Consider the following 19,214-nt stretch of genomic DNA (forward strand, 5'->3'; position numbering starts at 1 on the left):
GGCAATTTTCATACCATATATATAAAAATAAGAATTAGCCTAATTTTATATTTATTGTATCAAAATATAATATTTAATTATATAATATAAATTTAAAAAAATACGATAATGTTGATTTATAATCTGTTTTATATTTGACATTTAACAGTTAACTTGTATAATTTATATTTTTAATATATATTTATATTTTTGAATTTTAATGGCAAACAACAACTTATTACTTCAATGCCTTTTGGGAATGCAATGTCAGGACTTTACTATAATCGCTGCAGACCAATTAACAACACAGAGCGTCGTTATTTTAAGAGATGGTAAGATAACTATATAAGATTAACTTTTCTCACAGCTTCACGCTGTTACTACCTGGTAAGTTAGTGTTAGGATATTCCTTTCCCATCAAGACACTTCTGTTCCCCACTTTCTTCTAAATTTTCAAGACAATTATGTGTTGAGTGGCAGATATTAAGGTCGCGCTTCGTCTTCCACAAGAGGAAAATGAAAATAAATTAAAATATATTTATTTAGTTTCACCTGCCTACACTGCTATGCTAAAAAGTCATGAAGTTATAAAAAAAGTAAATATATGTACATGTACATGTACATGTACATGTACGACGATAAAATCATAGAAAATAATTAAAATTACTAAATAATTTAATTTTCCTTCAACATTCACTTAGACCGAGAGGCTTATAAAAAATAATCATCTATTTATAGAAGTACTCTATTTACACGCAGTGATAAGGCTCTAGGTGACGGTATTGTAATTAGTGATAAAATCAATGTCAGATACCGTCAGACCGGCCTTGTCCACCACCTCGTCCTCATTGCAGTGTTTGCCAATTATTGTTATTGGTTACCGCGAAATACACAAAGCTACGCCGTGGAATCATTTACAATTATGTTAATCTATATTACTTTCTTTTACTTTTTTGGACGTTGGCTTTCAAAAGGTACGGGTTAAAATCCCACTTAAATCGTTTTAATATCTTTTCTACAAAAATATTCATTTCCTAAGTGTGTAATAATGATTTAAAAATATTAAAACAACTTTGTATTACACTTATTATATAAATTATATTTTAAAGCAGTCGGTTTTACTTTTTTTGTTATAATTTTATTTCAATTTTTAATTAACAAATAGATTTTTTCAGTAGCTCTCATTTGATATAGTGTTACGGTAAGAAAAAAATCAGGGGAACTGGAAACTAAGAGTAATCGATCAATCGCTTAATGGTACCCAATTTTCCTAAAATATACAAATTTTCCTAAGATTTTCCCATTAATTAGAGAGAGAGCTCTAGCTTAAAGTGTCAAGTCTCTAGCAAAAAGTATTCATGATTGACTAAAAGGGACGAATGATCTTTTAAGGAAAATATTTAAAACAGTGTTTACATGTTTGGTTTCATCTAAAGGAAGAGAATCTAATGGGACGAAAAGTGGAGATTGGAGAATGAAGTAGCTAATTACAAATTGAAACTTATTACCAAATTCTTTCTACATATAGACGAACAATAGATAGCTTTTCTAATGTTGGCTCTTTTTTACAGAAAAGCTAACGCAATACAACTAAGACGCATAGACACTGGCGACAGTTACACAACACACTACATCCCTATAACAAACATGTTAATTATTTAATAATTTATATAATAAAACTAAACTTATCTCTGCCTAGAGAACGCTGTAAAACGTTTGCAAAGATAAAATCTTTGACTTCATCTTAATAAAAGTCATTAAAGATGGACCAAAATGAGATAAAAATTGGGTTCACATCCATTGTTTTGTTATACAATTCTAATTAGACTAATTTTCACAATATAATGTAACCGTTTATTGACGTACGAGGCCCTATCTCAGGAGTTATTATGCGACATCTAGAAAGCATTTATTTGACGTAACGATAAGTGAAAGACTTTCTTGCATTAAATTGTATGACTGTTTAACGGTTCTTATTGTCTGTGTTTGTTTTCATGCACTTCTTGCATTGTGTATGTAGAAGATATTTCTTAAATATGATAAGATACTCCGTTTTCTCACGCATCACCTTTTTTTTAAAATATATACCGTGATGTTTATATTAACTCAACACCGCATTTTGTCTTGTGACAGAGTCGAAAAATACAATAATTCAATCCTCCGTGAAGGAATCAAACCTACAACCACTCTGCCGTGCCGCTGCGTCCCGGCTGCTTCTATCATTGTCTCCAATTTTCATATATTTTTTATCAGATGTAGACAAGATCTTTGAGCTGTCAGATAGAGTATTGCTGGCCGTGAACGGTGATCCTGGGGAAGTGGCGCAATACACTCAATATATTGCACAAAATCTACAATTGTATAAGATGAAGAATGAATATGATCTGGATCCGGCAGCTGTGGTGCACTTCTCAAGAACGAATTTAACCGATGCTTTAAGGAGTGGGGTAAGTAATAAAAGAATAAATAAAAAAATATATGTTTTCCCCCGTGGTACAGTGCCACAGCGTATGATTGTAAACGCGATTGTGCCTTCGATTCCTACTCGCGGAAGAGATATATTTATTTCTTTGCCTTGGTAACTCAAAATGCGGAAAGCCGGGAACAAAGTGTATTTATATTAGGTTCCCTCTGCCTATATTATATATGTGGAGGTAATCTCGGTGTCTTTAAAAATTTTAATAATAAAACCAAATTTTCTAGAGTGCTCCAATGTTGAACATGTTATTTGCAACTTATGATAAACAAATGGGATGTCGACTCTATACGATGGACTTTCTGGCGGCCTGTCTGGCTGTGCCCTACGCGGCGCACGGCATTGGAGGTATTCTGGGTATGAGTATACTGGACAAGTATCACAGATCGAGTAAGAATCATATTTGGCTTACTATGATGTATATGATAACCAGCTTCACCTATATCCCGCACACAGCAGGGTAGATTGAAGAGTTGCGTGTAAAATAACTTAAGTATTTTAGTCAGAGATAAGTCTGCCCAATGGCAATGGCAGTAGATCCAATTCTTCTCTAGAAAATAAAGTTTATTTTGTTCTGTAGCTTCATCTTATATGCCGCAAATAGTATAAGGTCGGTTCTCCATTTTCTGCCCAGTTATCATTGGTTATCAGAGCGAGAAAATGAAAATAATTAATTACCTCCAGTGGGAATCGATCCCACAACTCTGTGACTCTAGCCTAATCAATACAAATGGATCTCAAGGACGTGTATATTTACATATTATGGTTCTTGTAAGTTTCCTTTTAAATCTTACTTTCCAAATCAATATCAGCCAAAAGTTTATAATATGTATTTCCATTTTTCATGAATCAAGCTCTGTCGGTACAACAAGCGTATGACGTCATCAAGCTCTGCGTATACGAGATACAACATCGACTATTTATGAATCTGCCCAATTTTAAAGTGAAAATTGTATCGGAAAATGGCATCAGGACTCTGCCTAATATCAATACCGCCACTTTTGTAAAATAATATTTGTATGTCAATAAATATGTAATTTTTATTTCTGGGTATCTGTAGTAAGACATATTTAAAAAAAATGAGTTATTTCTTTATTTATAGAAGTAAAAATAGCTGTATTCATATAAATGGTCGTAGTGGCGCTATCCTTAAGACAAAGGCGTAGAGTTCAATACTCAGTGTCTCGAATATGTTTTGAAATTGGGTTTTCTTTACTACCTGGCTAGGAGGATAGGAGGTGAAAATCTAAAAGTAATACTAAAAAATACTTAAACTTAATCAATTTGAAGTACACTTCTTTAGAACAATAACACATATCTTTCAAATTGTTATTTATGAATATATTGTTTGATCTACATAATAGGTGATTTAGTACATTGTAACATAAAATTATTTTTGAAAAAATTGAAATGTGCATTGTATTGTGTCATTTAAATTTTAAAAAATCAGCTTCACGCTGTCACACTGTCACGCTCGAACACAGCAATTTCCGTCAACACCATTTTCCGTCGAAATCTGGAGGCATGGCGTGTTGAGTGGAGGAACTCAATAATTTAAATTTAGAATATACAACAAAAACTTTAATAAGACAGGAAAACTGGATTACGTTAAAATTTTCAAAGGAATACGACAAATTTAAGGAAATCCTTAATTAAAAATGGTTTTTTATTCTCTATACCTATGTAGTTTCCATATACTATATGTACATTTATATATATTTTTGGTATTAATAATACATATATTTGATAATTTTACATCTATCGTCAATGGAAAGCCGTCGGTGTAACGTGTAACCCTGCCAAGATTTTGTTGCTTATAAGAGAAAAGAAAAGACCCACAACGCGCGAATTTGGTATAGAATAGATAGACGCAGAATGAACCTGATAAACAATATGTTAAATTAAATGATATATAGAGAATTCTATAATAATTATACAATTGCAGATTTTGCACAATATATTGAGAAATTAGTGCCATTTCTCCAATCCAATCTCCATACGGTAAATTATCTATACAATTATTATGGGCGTTAAGTTCCGCCACTCAACATGGATTATCTTAGCAGTAAGTTCTCTGGGATAAAACGTGAATCGTAAAAATCTATAATCAAAAATTAATTAAACAACCTATCTAGTTATAAAAAATTTACCTATCTATTAAATACCTATCTATATTATAAAAAAATCCTTGCAAATAATACTATCTCTAAACATTACGTTGTCACTTCACTTGATAATAAGAGAGTCGTGCTCGAGCCATTATATCTCTTGTGAGACGTATGACGCGTTGCGGTTAGAGCCTTATGTAAAAGTGCGGGCTTGTATTTCCCTGGCATATGAAGGTTTTTTAGTAATCTAAATTCCATCATATACTAAGTGACCGACGAACAACTCACAGACAGGACTATTGGACTTTGAAAATTGAAAATGGCATGTGGGTAGGCTAGGGAGTGTGAGGAAGCTCTATGAAAGGATTTTCGTAATTTTCAACATAGCTTGATAAAGAATACAGATGGCTTCCAAGAGGCGCGGGTTCAAATACCGCTACGTTTCTAAATTTCATGTTTCCGTAAAAAAATGAAAAAACCTTTCCTGTGTGTAGAATATCACTTTAAATTTTTAAAAAATAATACTAGACACTTTAGGCAAGAATTGAACGAATGACCTCCGCAATAAACCAAACGACCATCAAGAATAATTATAAATACTTGCAATAGAGTTTTTTAAGAGAATGTTCGCTTAAAAACTTGTTTTAACTTTCGTTTGTTTATATAACGATTGGAAATAAAACAATTATATTCGATAACATTATCAAATCAATTTTGCTTGGAAATTTCATAATCTCGTGAAAAACTTGGTGCAGTTATTATGGGTTCAATGTCTCTTGTGGGGAGGACTTTATTTTTATCTCACTACCCTCGAGCAGAGGGAGCACTGCCTCCTAATGTGCAATATCCCGAATTCGGTTGAAAAATTGAGGACGGAGTATTTTAACACTAGATTCTCTTTGTTTACTCTTACCAGTAAATATCTAAACGCGATTATAGCCGTATATGGATGGATGCCTTCTTAAAAACGATGGTGCATTAGAGTTTCCGAATCGACAACAATATATTGTAAAAGTGCCAGCAAAATTAAAATCTCTCTTTATTTTTGTATACACTTGTATCTAGATTCGATAGAGGAAATTAATAAAAAATAATAAAAAAATATTTCAACATTTTCAGTTACTGTAAATTGAGCACACATATATATATATTCTTTATTGCACTAAAAAAAATTACATAAACAATATATAAAGACATTTCGTGTACAAAGGTGGACTTATCTCTATAAGAGATCTCTTCCAGTCAACCAGTGGAAGTGGATGAGTGAGTAGCGAGCACCACAACGTACAATTTAAGAAATTAATAATTTTATACTAGTAACAAAATACAGCTAAAATATATATATACATATATAATAAATACATACATATACACACATACTTGCATAGATATAAAATATATATATATATATATATATATATATATATACAATATATATATATACAATATACATACACTATATAATATATATATTAGAGATGAAAATGCGGTAATAAAGTATCAATTATTTTGACTATCAGTCATCAGCTTTGTATTTTTCTAACAAATAGTTGGTCATTTATTAGGACTTCACGTCACACAAGTGAACTAGGAGATTAATATCAAGCAATTATTTATATCTAAAACTCTTTGGTTGTTAAATGACTGACAGATAACGCACAGACGAAACTACTGGATTAGATTTCTAGGTCTGGAAGTGTAGGAAAGCCCTTAGAGAGGATTTCTCCAAATTCCTATAACAACGGGCAAAAACGGGATTTCGCCTTTCACATCTTAAAGTTCCCTCAAACCAAATTACGGACGACGGCGAATTTAATTTAATAGTTTACTCAGAGAATTTGATTAGGTTTCAAATTACATCAATTTTACTGAAAAAAATAAATAACTAGTTCTTGCAATGCAAAACAACAACAATTTAATATTTTTATAATATATAGGCTTTCAATAAAGGTATAGATATTATTTTTAAAAATGTATTATTATAAAACGAAAGTAACTCACCTTAGTAAATTAATGAATATGTAGTTCAGACAGGCAAAGCCGCGAGCGGGTCGCTAATATTTAATACATTTTTTTCAATATAATATGTGTAGGTAATTATAGTTTAAAAAACTTTTTTATACGCTACTTATAAATGTAAGCATTCGGCATTGAGACACCTCGTTATAATTTAGAATGACTTTCTATCATAATGAGTCTTCACTTTTCACTCCTGACTTGTCTAGAACAACAGAATCTAGTTTGTATAATTCAATTTTCAGTATATTTTAAGTATGAGAAAGTAGTTTTTTGTAACTTCACACTCTATACCGCATTATGAAAGGTATGCAGAGGGAACCTGAAGAGTAAAAATGTTCATTGTAGGTTACTCAGATTATACAAAAAAATCGTTGTATATAACAATAAAAATTGGTCTCTCGCACAAAGAATACGATGTGAAAACTGAAATAACGTATATTTCATGTAGATATGTATTTATTCTAATACTTTCTTAAATTTACCAAACAATTACCTAACAATTAGTACGTGAGCAGCGACGCGGTTAATTCTGTTTCTAAAGATACCTATACCTATAGGTATCTTTAGAATTGTTAAAAAACAGCATCACGCTATATCCCGCATGTAGCAGGGTAGATAGAGAACATAGAGTTTAGGCACTTCGATCATTAAGTCCGACGACGTTGCATATTAAATGGATGAAGTCAACCCTGCGCTTTTTCTCGTTACTATAGCGAGGAAATGAAAATAATTCATACTTCTGAGTGGGAATCAAACCCAGAACCGTCGCGTTTACAGTCAGACCTTGTGCTTCAAAAAGATTAAATATATTCTATAATAAACCTCACAATAAAGTAATAATTACATTCTTTACAATATTATAATTAAAATATTCAAATCATTTCACGTGGTATTGTATAATTGAATGTTAAATTATGCACAATCTGATTTCAATAATTGAATATCTGAAAAGTTGGTATCTTGGAAAAACATTTAAATATATCTTCCTGAAAAGTTTTGTGTATTTTTTATACAGCCGTGTTGCAAATGTTAATTCAATACAAAATATGCCATACTCTTCAAAGAACTATTTTTATCACATTATAAAAGTATATTATAATATCGTTCACCATATTAAAAGGATTAATTTCTTAAACAACATTTATTCAAGCACCTATTCCAATGTCATTCGCGAGCTATTAAGTTTAAGGAAAAAAGTAAATAAAAATAAATGTAAGAACTTAATTTAAATTTACTTTGATCTTGAAACGTAAAAACATTCACATGTTATTATCATTTAAGAATGAATAATTAAGACAACAAAGTCATTGTATGTAGTTAAAATGACACATTAGGTTCTAGAAATTATTATATAGAACTGTATGCGATAGGGAAACTTATATAACGTTGTTGTTTCAGCTGAAATATTTAAAGCCTTCTTTGATAATAAAATTATCAGTAGTTTTTGTGTACCCGCTACGTTGAAATTCTTCGGTCTTTTATGTTTTAGAGAATTTTATATGACATTTTAACTTTTTAATTAAAATAAGAGGCTTAGTTTAAGCTGAAAATATCCTTTGATAGAGTCACCCACATAATCGTATATTTATATAGATGTATATAAAATTTATACGTTGTGTATTTAAAAATAAAAATTATTAAGTTTTAAAATAATAATATTATTATAAAGAATTGAGTGTAGGTATACCTACTAACTCATTTTTTGAGAGTGATACAATATCTCACTAATTTCTGTGTTTCTAGTTTTTTATTTATTTTGAATGATAAATCACTTCTCCTTCAAAGCAAAAAAGAAAAGAAAACGTAATTTTTAAGGATAATATTCAACTACCATAGTAAGAAATTGCATTTCCTCAAGATTTTTATGTATATTCTAATCTACCTTTATCTACAAATGATCACATTCCAACCACAATCAAACAAAATATTGAAAAATACCTACAAATGTAACCTTTGAAACGATATTAAATCACACGCACCAAACAAATAATTCACTTCAATCAAATATAATCACTGTTTCGTATTACGTAAAGTCCAAGATTCAATTTTCAGTCGGCAAAAGGTGAACGCGGGCGCTCGATACACTGCGCGAGCGCAGATGACGGTGGAACTGTTATCACGAGCATCAAGTGGGAATAAGGTGACCATAATAATTGATGGGAAATAATGGTCAAATAGTTTTTTTAGGCGACATATTCTATAATTAGTGGTGATTCACAACAACGAATATTTTTTTATATATTTTCAATTAAAATATTTGTTAACATAGTTTTTTTTTGTATTATATTTAGTTCATTTTCATGTAATACACGTATGATGTGGTATTTACATATAAAAACAGAAGGAGAGGCCTTAGGGATGCAGTTTAAAAGTATCTGACATATTTTGAATGTCTAGTTTAATTAGTTTTCTTCTGTTTTTCATTCTCAGTTGAACACCACGTCTCATTTCATTCACTCTATCATTTGATCAGATATACCAGTATACATCTGTTCTTAAACTGAGTCAAAAGTGGAAAATAGAGCGACGTATTTTTAAATTCTCTTTGCTCACTCGAAATGAAAAGAAAACGATGTATATATCATTAAAATATCTTTATATCTTTTTTATAAAATATATAATAATAAAAAAAATTCAATATTCTTACAGTACCAATAAAATATGGTTGTCGTACAACATGTAAAGTGAATGAAAGCCTCACGAGCGCTCCGCAGCCGCCGCGATGCACAGATAACGACATCTTTACATTTGTTATAATTACGTTTTAAAAACATCAAAATTTTGTCTTTTTTTATATGAAAAATATAAATATATTTAATGAAAAGGTTATGTGTGCGTTGTTTCGTAATTGTTTTGTTGCTGAAATTATTTTTTGAATACTTTGTTAAATATCATTAAAATGTTATACTTACATTATTTAGACTACCATTACAACCCTATATCGTGTATTTATTTATATATTAAAAATTATTACTTTTACACTCCCTTCGCGACGCATTGCCCAATTTTTTAAACCTCAACGCCACTCTTTGTCTTCTTATCTCAAGAACACGACTAGGAATGGAATACTGTCACTCTTACAGTTTTAAGTTTTCCCACTGCGCTACGACGCCATTATTTCTCACTTATTAATAGAACTATATTCTGTTATATATGTATGTATAATTAGTGCTCAAACACTGAAGTCTTTCGTGACAACTCTATATTATGGTACATTTGCGTAGATTATTGCCGTTACATTTTGTTAAAGACCAACACTAATTACCATTTTAATGAATACGACACGAGTGTTTGCTTATTTGAGTAGAATTATTTTCTTTATTTTATTTCTAAGTAGCATATAGATTGCCATCATTATTTTATTTCTGAACAATAAATCGTGATACAGTTCGACTGTATCATTCGTATCTGAATTTGACGATGGGTGTGGGTTCGACTCCACCAGGTGGAATGATTATATTAAATTTAAATTCGACTCTTCGCTCTGGTAGAGAAAAAAACGAAAAGCTTATTTTATAATAACATTTCTTAGCGTTCCATTTAATCACCGCGGAGGTGCATATCGCGATGCAGAAAGAGGAATGTGAAGCAGTGTCTATTCATATGACACAAGTGTATGATGAAAAGGCTCTTCTTTAATTGCCTGTCTTAGCTTACACTGGACTGGTTAGCCAAAAGACAGTGTTAAATTCCGCTATTTAACACGCAGACTAATATGCCAAAGATTAGCTAAGATTCTTAAATTCATATAATGTATGACGTTGTGCTCTGTGATCAGTCCCACAATAATTTGTTAGAGGTCTAACTACTACAATCGAGAAATTGATACGGAACCCTTTATAGACTAGTCCAAGTCACACTTAACAAATAAAAAGCTCACATCTCACAAATCTAAAGAAAATTTAGGCATGACCATTAGTTTCAAAGAAAAAACCACACTGAAGGTTTCCAAATTTCCTGTAATGTCACTTTTAACTTTTTAAATTCACTTTGATGACTTCGCAAATTAAATCACAGGCTATATTTCAGGAACTCAGTGAACAATGGCGACTGTAATAAAAGAATAAAAAATTTAATAAATTCACAATTCAGTGCAATTCTAACATTGCAGGGCAAAAGTAAAAGGTAGTAAAAAATAAATAAATTAGCTTCACGCTGTATCCAGCACACAGCTGGATAGGCAGAGGCAAACTAGTGTTAAGACACTCTGTTCCCCATTTTCCGCCCAATTCTGGAGGCATTGAGTGTTGAGTGGCGGACCACCACCATCCAATTGTTTTCATCTTCCTCTGAAAAAGAGAAGAATCTGTTTCATTAATTCAGTTTAAATATTGAAATTAAGCATATTTAATTCCATTCACCACCCTCTGTGAAAGCTCCCCACTCCGCATACATCAATTACCGCGCACATATTGATTTAAGTAAATCCGGCAGCTTACCATTTGGGTCAGGATTACGAGGACATGGGCTCAGACAGATTGAATTGGACTTTTCATTTGTTTCAATGTACAGTACTACAGTACCTATGTAGGCTGAGCCTACCGTGATGTTGAGTAACAACATCTTATTGTAAACGCGATAATTGTGGGTTCGATTCTTACTCGAGTTAATTATATTATTTTGCGATAAGTAATTTTAAAGTACAGGTATTTCTTTAAATAATAGGTAAACTTTAATAATAATAATAGGTAAAAAATAGCGCCACGCTCATTAACTCCATCGCGGCGTATTTCGCATATTATTATTTCTATTTTGGGACAAATTAAAACACCAGTTTTATGTAAAATTTGTAAAATTTACCATGTGTGAATAATGGTAAGACTATAAGATTTACTGAAATAATTTCACAATGATTTTATCGGTAGATGACATACTTGTATCAAACAGTTTATCAATACTTGGCATTCAAACCTACATTTAAATTACTAGTAATTTTATTCGTTTTGAAAAAGATTTAAATTATACATGACTTTTCGCTAGAAGCAAACAAAATATTACAATTAGACGACTGATTTATGACTTAATTTTTTTGTTGTTTAGTTGCCTCATACACTTAGAGTGTGTCATGTGTCATAATCTCATGACACCTGATATATTTTAAGTGTACGTTACATAACTCACAGTAACTTATATTTGAGCATAGGTAAAGCTGCAGGTAAAGTACATGTGGTACATAAGACGCAAGCACTGTGAAACTAAGGCGATAGCCTCGAAAACTATCCTATCAAATAGCGGATGCGCCAACTTCCGACATCCACCACACTGTCCACACTGACCTACATCTACTTTGACAGATTAAATCAAACGTTTCAAATTACCTGTGCATTTAGTAGGCTATTACAACTATAGTAGGGAAGATAATGGAGAAACTAATTAGTGTTAATACACTCCATTTTTTTTACTTTCTGTAATTTTTTTCAAGACATTGCCTTTTGACGGGCCTAAATTTCACGTTTCTACCATCAGCGATTACGTTACGGTGCGTGCGTCTTACCTCAGTCAGTGGGAACATCTCCTGTAATATATATAGATTATATCAATTTCTAAGAGTCCGTGATACGAGATTATTATTAAAAATATTAATAAGTCGATTATCCTTTAGCTGACAATTAATCGATATTATCTTATGACCGTTAAACGTTCATAGCCCTTTCTGAGTATAATTAATTTGTAAAATTGTGTTCCAAAGCATTTTAAGTACTAAAAAGCGTGGACAACAATTTTGATACCATATTTTTTGGAATTTTAATAAAATATAAAAGTTAATTAGATATTTGCACATAAAAACGTATTTATATTATAAATTAAAAGTTCCTTAAAATATCTTTGAGAACTATTTGCCATTATATTCACACAGGCGCTAATTTTCTAACATTTGGGTAAAATTGTCCTTAATTCTCATTTTTTAACTAATTAAAGTGCCTTTACACTAGGTTCTCTCTGGCTAGTACCTACTTTCACCGGAATAAAGCTCAGATGATCAGAGAGTGCTCATTAGATGGCGGAACTTAACACCACTGTATCTGCTTCGAGTTTGAAAACCAGAGTGCCTAAAACAGAAATATTCCCCCAATTGTAAATTAAAACAAGCATCTTTTTCACATTTCCGTTCTGTTCATCTAATTTAATGGACCTGGTATACGTTTATAGTAAATGAATTACAGCGTGTTGCTTTTTTTGTCCTGCATTGTACTGCATAGGAGCAAATTCTTGTATTTTTTTTATCGGTTTTTACGTTAACGTATCGAATATTTTTTGCTTTCATTCGCTGGACGTATCTAATAAATCCGTATGAAATTGAAAGGTATGGACACGACCAGATCTGAATGTTAATAAATTTTATAAAGTGCTCCTGCTATTTTGCTTTTTATGACTTTACTTTTTTATTGTTTTTATTGTCATTAAATGTACGAACATAGCAGGATACATAGAGAGAACCTTGTGTAAAGACACTCCGTTCTCCACTTTCCGCCCAATATTGTGGCAATGGTGTGTGGCGGAACTCAACGCTGCGCATTGTCTTATCACTAGAGCGAGAAAATGAAAATAATTTATTACCTCGAGTGGGAATCGAACCCACAACCGTCAGATGCTGTGCCGCTACGCCACGAGGACCTTTTCAATAGGCTAGAGCTACATGATTCATAAAAGATATTATCGTCAGATGTTACCGCCATTAATTTTTAAGGGTTTTCCCCTAATGCTTAGGTATTCGGCCAAATGACAATTAAATATTAATGTATTCGATTGATCGTTAACCCTTATCAAACCTCTTTATAAAAATCGACCGAATGGAATATAGTTCACTTCGTAAATTTTAACGCAAGGATTATGGACTTAAATTTTGCTTTGGACATAGATGTATTTTTTTAAAAGATATATGTTACATTTTATTTTTAGATTCGATTTCAACTGGGGAGAAGTATTTTAATTTCCTCGGTCTGGCGTTGGTAACAAGCAATGTCTGGAAAATTGGACTAGAAGTGGGGAACGGAGTGCCTGCTGCGTGGAAAAAAACTGTAGTTATTTTTTATACAATGTTATTACACTAGGAAGCGGACTAACGTAGGATGGGAACATTTCAATTAATAAACGCTGTCCACGTCATATGGCGTGATTTCATTCTTACGATATAATAGAGATGTAACATTGATATAATTAAAATATCTTTGTTTATATAAGCCGATAATCGTTTTGAATAAATATTGATAATACAAGTAATATTTGCTAATTGAAAATATAATAAACTTACTAATTGGGCGGTGCCCTGGTACCAGAATGTTTTAACACTACGACGCTCTGCATACCATGCAATATGCGTGATATAGCGTGAAGCTAAAAAAATGTAAATAAAACAACATTTTTCCAATTTGGTTCTGCATCTGTATGTAGACAGATAAAAAATGTGAGAAATAATAGTATGTAGGTAAATATTTTTATAAGAAAAACAATAATTATTACCAACTTTACATAACCAAACCTCACAAATGAAAATTTATCATAAATAGAATCGTTCCGCAAATAAAAATCAAACCTATGGCCGTCGTGTAGTCACATACTATTTCTACTAAGTCACTATAACTGACTTTAACGGGAAACACGCAAAAAACACGTCAAAAGCAAGAATCGCGCAAGCGCGCTCGTCCCCTAGACGCGTCTCTGCCACCGATTGTACACTGTGGTGTAGAGTATAGACTGTATTCAATACATAACCTAAAAATACAAACAAATACGTTCACGTGGTTTTATTAACCAATAACCAATGTCGAAGCATATATTTAAATTGAAACTACTTCAGATAATCAATTTCTTGCCTTTCATACATCAATAAGTGCCTTTGGTAGACGGCATTTCGTCATAGTCGTATTAAATGTGTAGTGAGTGTATAACGTGTGTTTTTTTAATAATATTCTAGTACTTTTATACTTTTTTGAACAATTTTTCGTATATTTGTGAAATAACATTTAGAATTTTTAAGGTAAATAGTGATTTTTTGTTTGGTTATTTGTTGTTAGAAAACAGCTGTTACAGGTTAGGAGAGGATATGCCATCTCTTTTTTTAAATTTATTTTTTTTGTATTTTTACAAACCTAAATTATTAAGACTTGGGTAAAAAGACTAAGTTATTTTTAATACAGTTTTATTTATTTTCCTAATATACAAATTCTATATAACCTCCAATTTGAGACAATTAAAAAAATATTTATATACATAAATTATATATTAATTAGCTTTGTTTTTATCGATTATCTTGTATTAAATATTATTTAAAAAATATTTAATTAAATTTTTAAACAATCCATGTTAAATACTGAATAGTCATATTTTTGAGTTACTCTAACAATCACTTTAACTTTAAGCGTAAAAGAAAGTGAAGAGAGAAATGTCACACTGTTCTACATATTCTTTTTTTTAATTTCTCGCTGTATCCCGCACAGTTAGGGTATGCACTGCACCACGGCGGCCTTTTCTAGGTTTCCAGGTCTTGATGTTACTTTCTAGGGTTCCGTAACTCAAAAGAAATAATCTAACTGTTATATGATCACTTTGTTGTCTTGCACTTTATCTTTACGTCTGTCAAGACGTCATTTATATAAATTTCGTGTGGAGGTATTAAGCCGAAATTATTTTGAATCTCAAAATATCTACGAATCCTTGGAACATTCACAAAAATTAAGCTTCCAAATCAACGCAATCAAAAGATACGTTGAAACCTAAAGGTGCTTCACGTGAACCTACAGTTATGAAACCTGGCAAGTACTGTGTATAAATACACAAAATAAATAAAGAAAAAATCCGAAGAAATAATATTTATAGATACTTCATAGAAAGGAGCATAAGAAAAAGTATAGTAATAAGTGACAGTCCTAACCATGTTTATTAAAATAACATACATCTACGTATATTTCATGCTGTCTTTTAAATATAATGAGGAATTAATTATTTTCATTTTCTAGCTCTTGATAGAACACAAGACACGAGATTGAGTTCCTACACTCAGCACGCATCGTCTCAAAAATTGGATGAAAAATTAGGAAAGGAATATATATCCGAGATTGAGTATGACGCTAAAACAAATGTAATAACCATACGATTATATACTTAGGTCACATATCAATATTATCATTATACATAAATTAAGAAAAAAATATACTTACAATTTTAAACTTCCTAAGCGAAACACATTCCGTTTCAACCCCAATTATTTTGTCCAAGGACCCTCCTAATAAAGCAAATCCTGTTTTACTTGGCCAATCTTATAATGGGAGCTCTTTGTTAATATTCCCTTTTGATGTTCGTACGAGTACATCAGGCACACAAGACGTTCAAAATCTTGCTCATTCATATCTGTCTATAGGTCGCATATATTAAAACTAGCTCGTACCAGCGGTTCCGTCCGCGTGATCGAATGGAAATAATTAAGTAAGGTGGTGTAATGACGTCTACAGACTTCGGCAAATAGACTGTACAATACTAAAATATATTTTTATTCATTCGAATCAATTTAAAAAGCATTGATAAAAACCCTCAACCTGATCAATTCAATCATTTATTTATTATACGTGCATAAAAATATTATGTATATATATAATAATAAATTATTAAACATCATCAAAAAATAAAAGATAATTTATATTGGTAAAGAAAATAATTGAAAAAGAATATCTTTCGCGTATCTTTTTATTACTTACAAATTAAAGTCATGTCAAAGTCGACGGGAAGAATGTAACTCGTTGTTTTTCTCAATAGAATTATTTCTCGTAAGATTTAACTCATGAGTTATTTTTAGTTATGAATGTCTACACTGTATTTTGACGAGTTACCTATAGCAAGTAATTTCGCTTGCGTGGTTTATAAAGCGTAAAAAACTAAAATTGGTCTTAGAAGTAAGATTCCTCATCGTTGCATTTCTTTTCAACCAACTTCAAAAAAAGGATGTTCTCATTTTCAACCGACTTCAAAAAAAGGAGAGGTTCACAATTCGCCCAAATATTTTTTGTGTATGTTCTTGTCAATGTGCCAAAATGTTATAATAGTTTGCACAAAAATAATACCTAATTAAGATTGAATCTTACATAGGAGAACCACTGAATTCTAGGGGCATTGCATGTCGAATTGAATGACAAATCTTAATGCCGCGATTTGCCTTGTTACCAGAGAGAGGAAACGAAAATATTAAATATTTCATTCCCCCGAATGGAAATGGAAACCATAACCGTCGCGTTTCGCGTGTCTTTTATGTATGAATTTTCATTATACATATTGTATCGTTAGAATTAACAACATAAATTATTTTCCATTACTCTGTGATACTAAAAACCTATTTTCTTAATCTACAAAATAAAAACCTTAATAAAAAATATGAGAAAGCTCTCTTAAAACCTAGGACCTTTAAAGCACACCTTACTTTCTTAACATTAGTTTTAATATCAATCTGAAATAGAGTGGAAAGATTAGTCGCTTAGCATCGAGCCATTTCATTTTATGAACTTGGAAGTTCTGTTCACATCACTACGGTTTGCATAAAAATATTATCGTGAAATTTATTATGACGTCATCGCAGTGATGTGGATTTAGATTCGATTTGGTTGTATGACAGCGTGACGTATATTTATAGTACCTTTGTAGATAGTTAAATTAATGACTGACTTTTTCATCTATGTTTATAATTCCTAAGAACTGCCACATACTTGATAATTATTTGCATAAATTTGCAAAACGATGGTCTCATTTTTAATCACAACGTGAGAAAGAATTTTTAAGAAACAAAAAAACAAGCACACGCTCTGCTGGGTATTCGTTAGTATTTAACTAATTACTAAGAGAATAGATTGCGGCGTTGGTTTCCGCCATTAATATAAATGAAATAAATCAAAAATAAGAACGGTCGGTATCTTTACCAAAACAGTAAAAATTGTATTTAGAAAGTCTTTGTTTTGATCAAATATAAAATTGCTGAAATTTTCAGCTGATCCTACATTAAATTTCACTTCAGTGACTGCGTTTAAACTCGATCATTCTTACTTAATAGAGTAATCGCGGTAACTTTGAAGGTCCTTTTGACACTTCAACACAGCCCCATTTTACAAAAAAATAAATTTTATGAGTTTAAAGTCGATGTTTATAAAACTATTGTTATCAGTGCTCAGAGGCAAGAAATATAATATAAAATAATTATAAAAAAAAAGTTATTTAACAAATAATATTGCTTCTAACCTTTTATTATAAAAATAATTAAATATTGATGGTAATTAAGAAAAATAAAATGGTGATTATCAATTCAATTCCGGATAAATGATGGTTACTTAAACTAGTCCATCGTCTTCGTACTTTTTTGTTTGTTATAGTTTTTCAGATACCTTTATATATTAACACTTATTCAAAATTTAAATGATTAGGGGAATTGTGCTCAAGATGGCATACTATGATAAGATGACACACTACCAATATTGATGAAACTATTAGCGCTAAGTGCGATCTTGTGACGTTTTAGGGAGTGTCTGTAGATGCAGCTAGTGCTTAAATTCAGTATGGCTGAAAGTAAATGCAGATGGGCAAGTAATTCATGTTTTCGTTATTTTCAATTGCAACAATTTTTTCTTTCGCTTTTGCTCGGTGGTGAAAAGACATGTAAGATAAAGATTTTCTATTTGAACTAATTATAAATGTATAATACGATTATTATATGACACAACTAACGCTAAAAGCGCATCTTAACCTATAAACTTTTGTCACAACGGTTAAAATTAAATTCATATATCTATTGGGTAAGATGACATACAAAACGTGAGTATAAGATGACATACTATCTTACCCTTATAAATAGAATCGATGTATTTTTTTTGCTTTACCTACAAAATGCCTGGTAATTACAAACGAATATATATTGGTCACAAGAAGACATGGATAAGGCTGCTAGAGCAAGGGCATTCAATAGCCGCAAGTGACGAAGCTTATTTCCCTTTTAGAAAAGGATGTGACTGATAACGGAATTCAACCTCATAAAATTTGCAACATGTATGAATCTGACCTTGATACTGTTTAAAAGCCCCCCAGCAAAGAAGAAATAATTTATTTGTGAACTATGCTCGACAAATAATGATGATATTTTTATGCCACATACTAAGTATGTCATTTTACCCTGTAGATATGTCGTCTTACACTGGTCGCCCTAAGTGCGATTTTTGTTTGTTTTTATGATGTTTGAAAGATGATTGTTCTGAAACTAAAATAATTTCGTTGATTATGAAATATACAATAGTATACGCAATATGCTGTTCTTAGATGACTTTATTTATTTGAAATATTTGTCTTCAAACAAAAAGTATGTCATCTTAAGCACAATTCCCCTATAATGTCTATAGGATACACATACACTTCAAAATTCTTCTGTATTCTGGATGAAAAGAGAACAGAAAAAAAGAGGGAGAGTCTAAAAGATATTTTATTACCAAAAAAGTGTTAGAAAATTTATTTCTTTTTATTTGTTATTTTTGAGCTTCACGCTGTATCCGACTCTGGGAAACAAATAGTCTTAACACTCCATTCCTTTTAAGATACTTCCGTCCTCCACTTCCTGCAAAATTCTGGAGGCATTGCGCGTTGAGCGACGTAACTTAACGCCGCGCTTT

At 31.3% G+C, this 19,214-nt stretch overlaps 3 protein-coding genes across 13 annotated transcripts in view; 2 read left to right on the forward strand and 1 right to left on the reverse strand.

Annotated features, from left to right (window-relative positions):
- Positions 1-8,685, reverse strand: part of M7BP (Myosin-7a binding protein) — an 87,419-nt gene extending 78,734 nt beyond the window's left edge. For 4 of the 6 annotated variants that reach the window (XR_014878377.1, XR_014878375.1, XR_014878376.1 and 1 more), the window contains exon 1: positions 8,525-8,685. The gene's annotated coding sequence lies outside the window, so the exon portion shown is untranslated. The remainder of the gene's footprint in view (positions 1-8,524) is intronic. The other 2 variants (XM_085192157.1, XM_085192156.1) reach the window with 1 other exon arrangement.
- On the forward strand, positions 200-3,467 carry LOC146536021 (proteasome subunit beta type-2-like). The gene is made up of 4 exons (XM_085192135.1): positions 200-311; positions 2,233-2,426; positions 2,683-2,845; positions 3,310-3,467. The coding sequence occupies exons 1-4, from the start codon at positions 200-202 to the stop codon at positions 3,465-3,467; spliced, it is 627 nt and encodes a 208-aa protein (XP_085048261.1).
- A 5,588-nt stretch (positions 8,686-14,273) lies between the features above and the next one.
- Positions 14,274-19,214, forward strand: part of HisT (Histamine transporter) — a 40,381-nt gene continuing 35,440 nt past the window's right edge. For 3 of the 6 annotated variants that reach the window (XM_085192181.1, XM_085192185.1, XM_085192186.1), the window contains exon 1: positions 14,274-14,560. The gene's annotated coding sequence lies outside the window, so the exon portion shown is untranslated. Of the gene's footprint in view, positions 14,614-19,214 lie in introns of all 6 variants that reach the window. The other 3 variants (XM_085192182.1, XM_085192183.1, XM_085192188.1) reach the window with 3 other exon arrangements.

Source organism: Heliconius melpomene, chromosome 10 (assembly GCF_056956725.1).
Source record: "Heliconius melpomene rosina isolate 202511_hmr_F chromosome 10, ASM5695672v1, whole genome shotgun sequence".
In the NCBI taxonomy this organism is placed as follows: Eukaryota; Metazoa; Arthropoda; class Insecta; order Lepidoptera; family Nymphalidae; genus Heliconius; species Heliconius melpomene.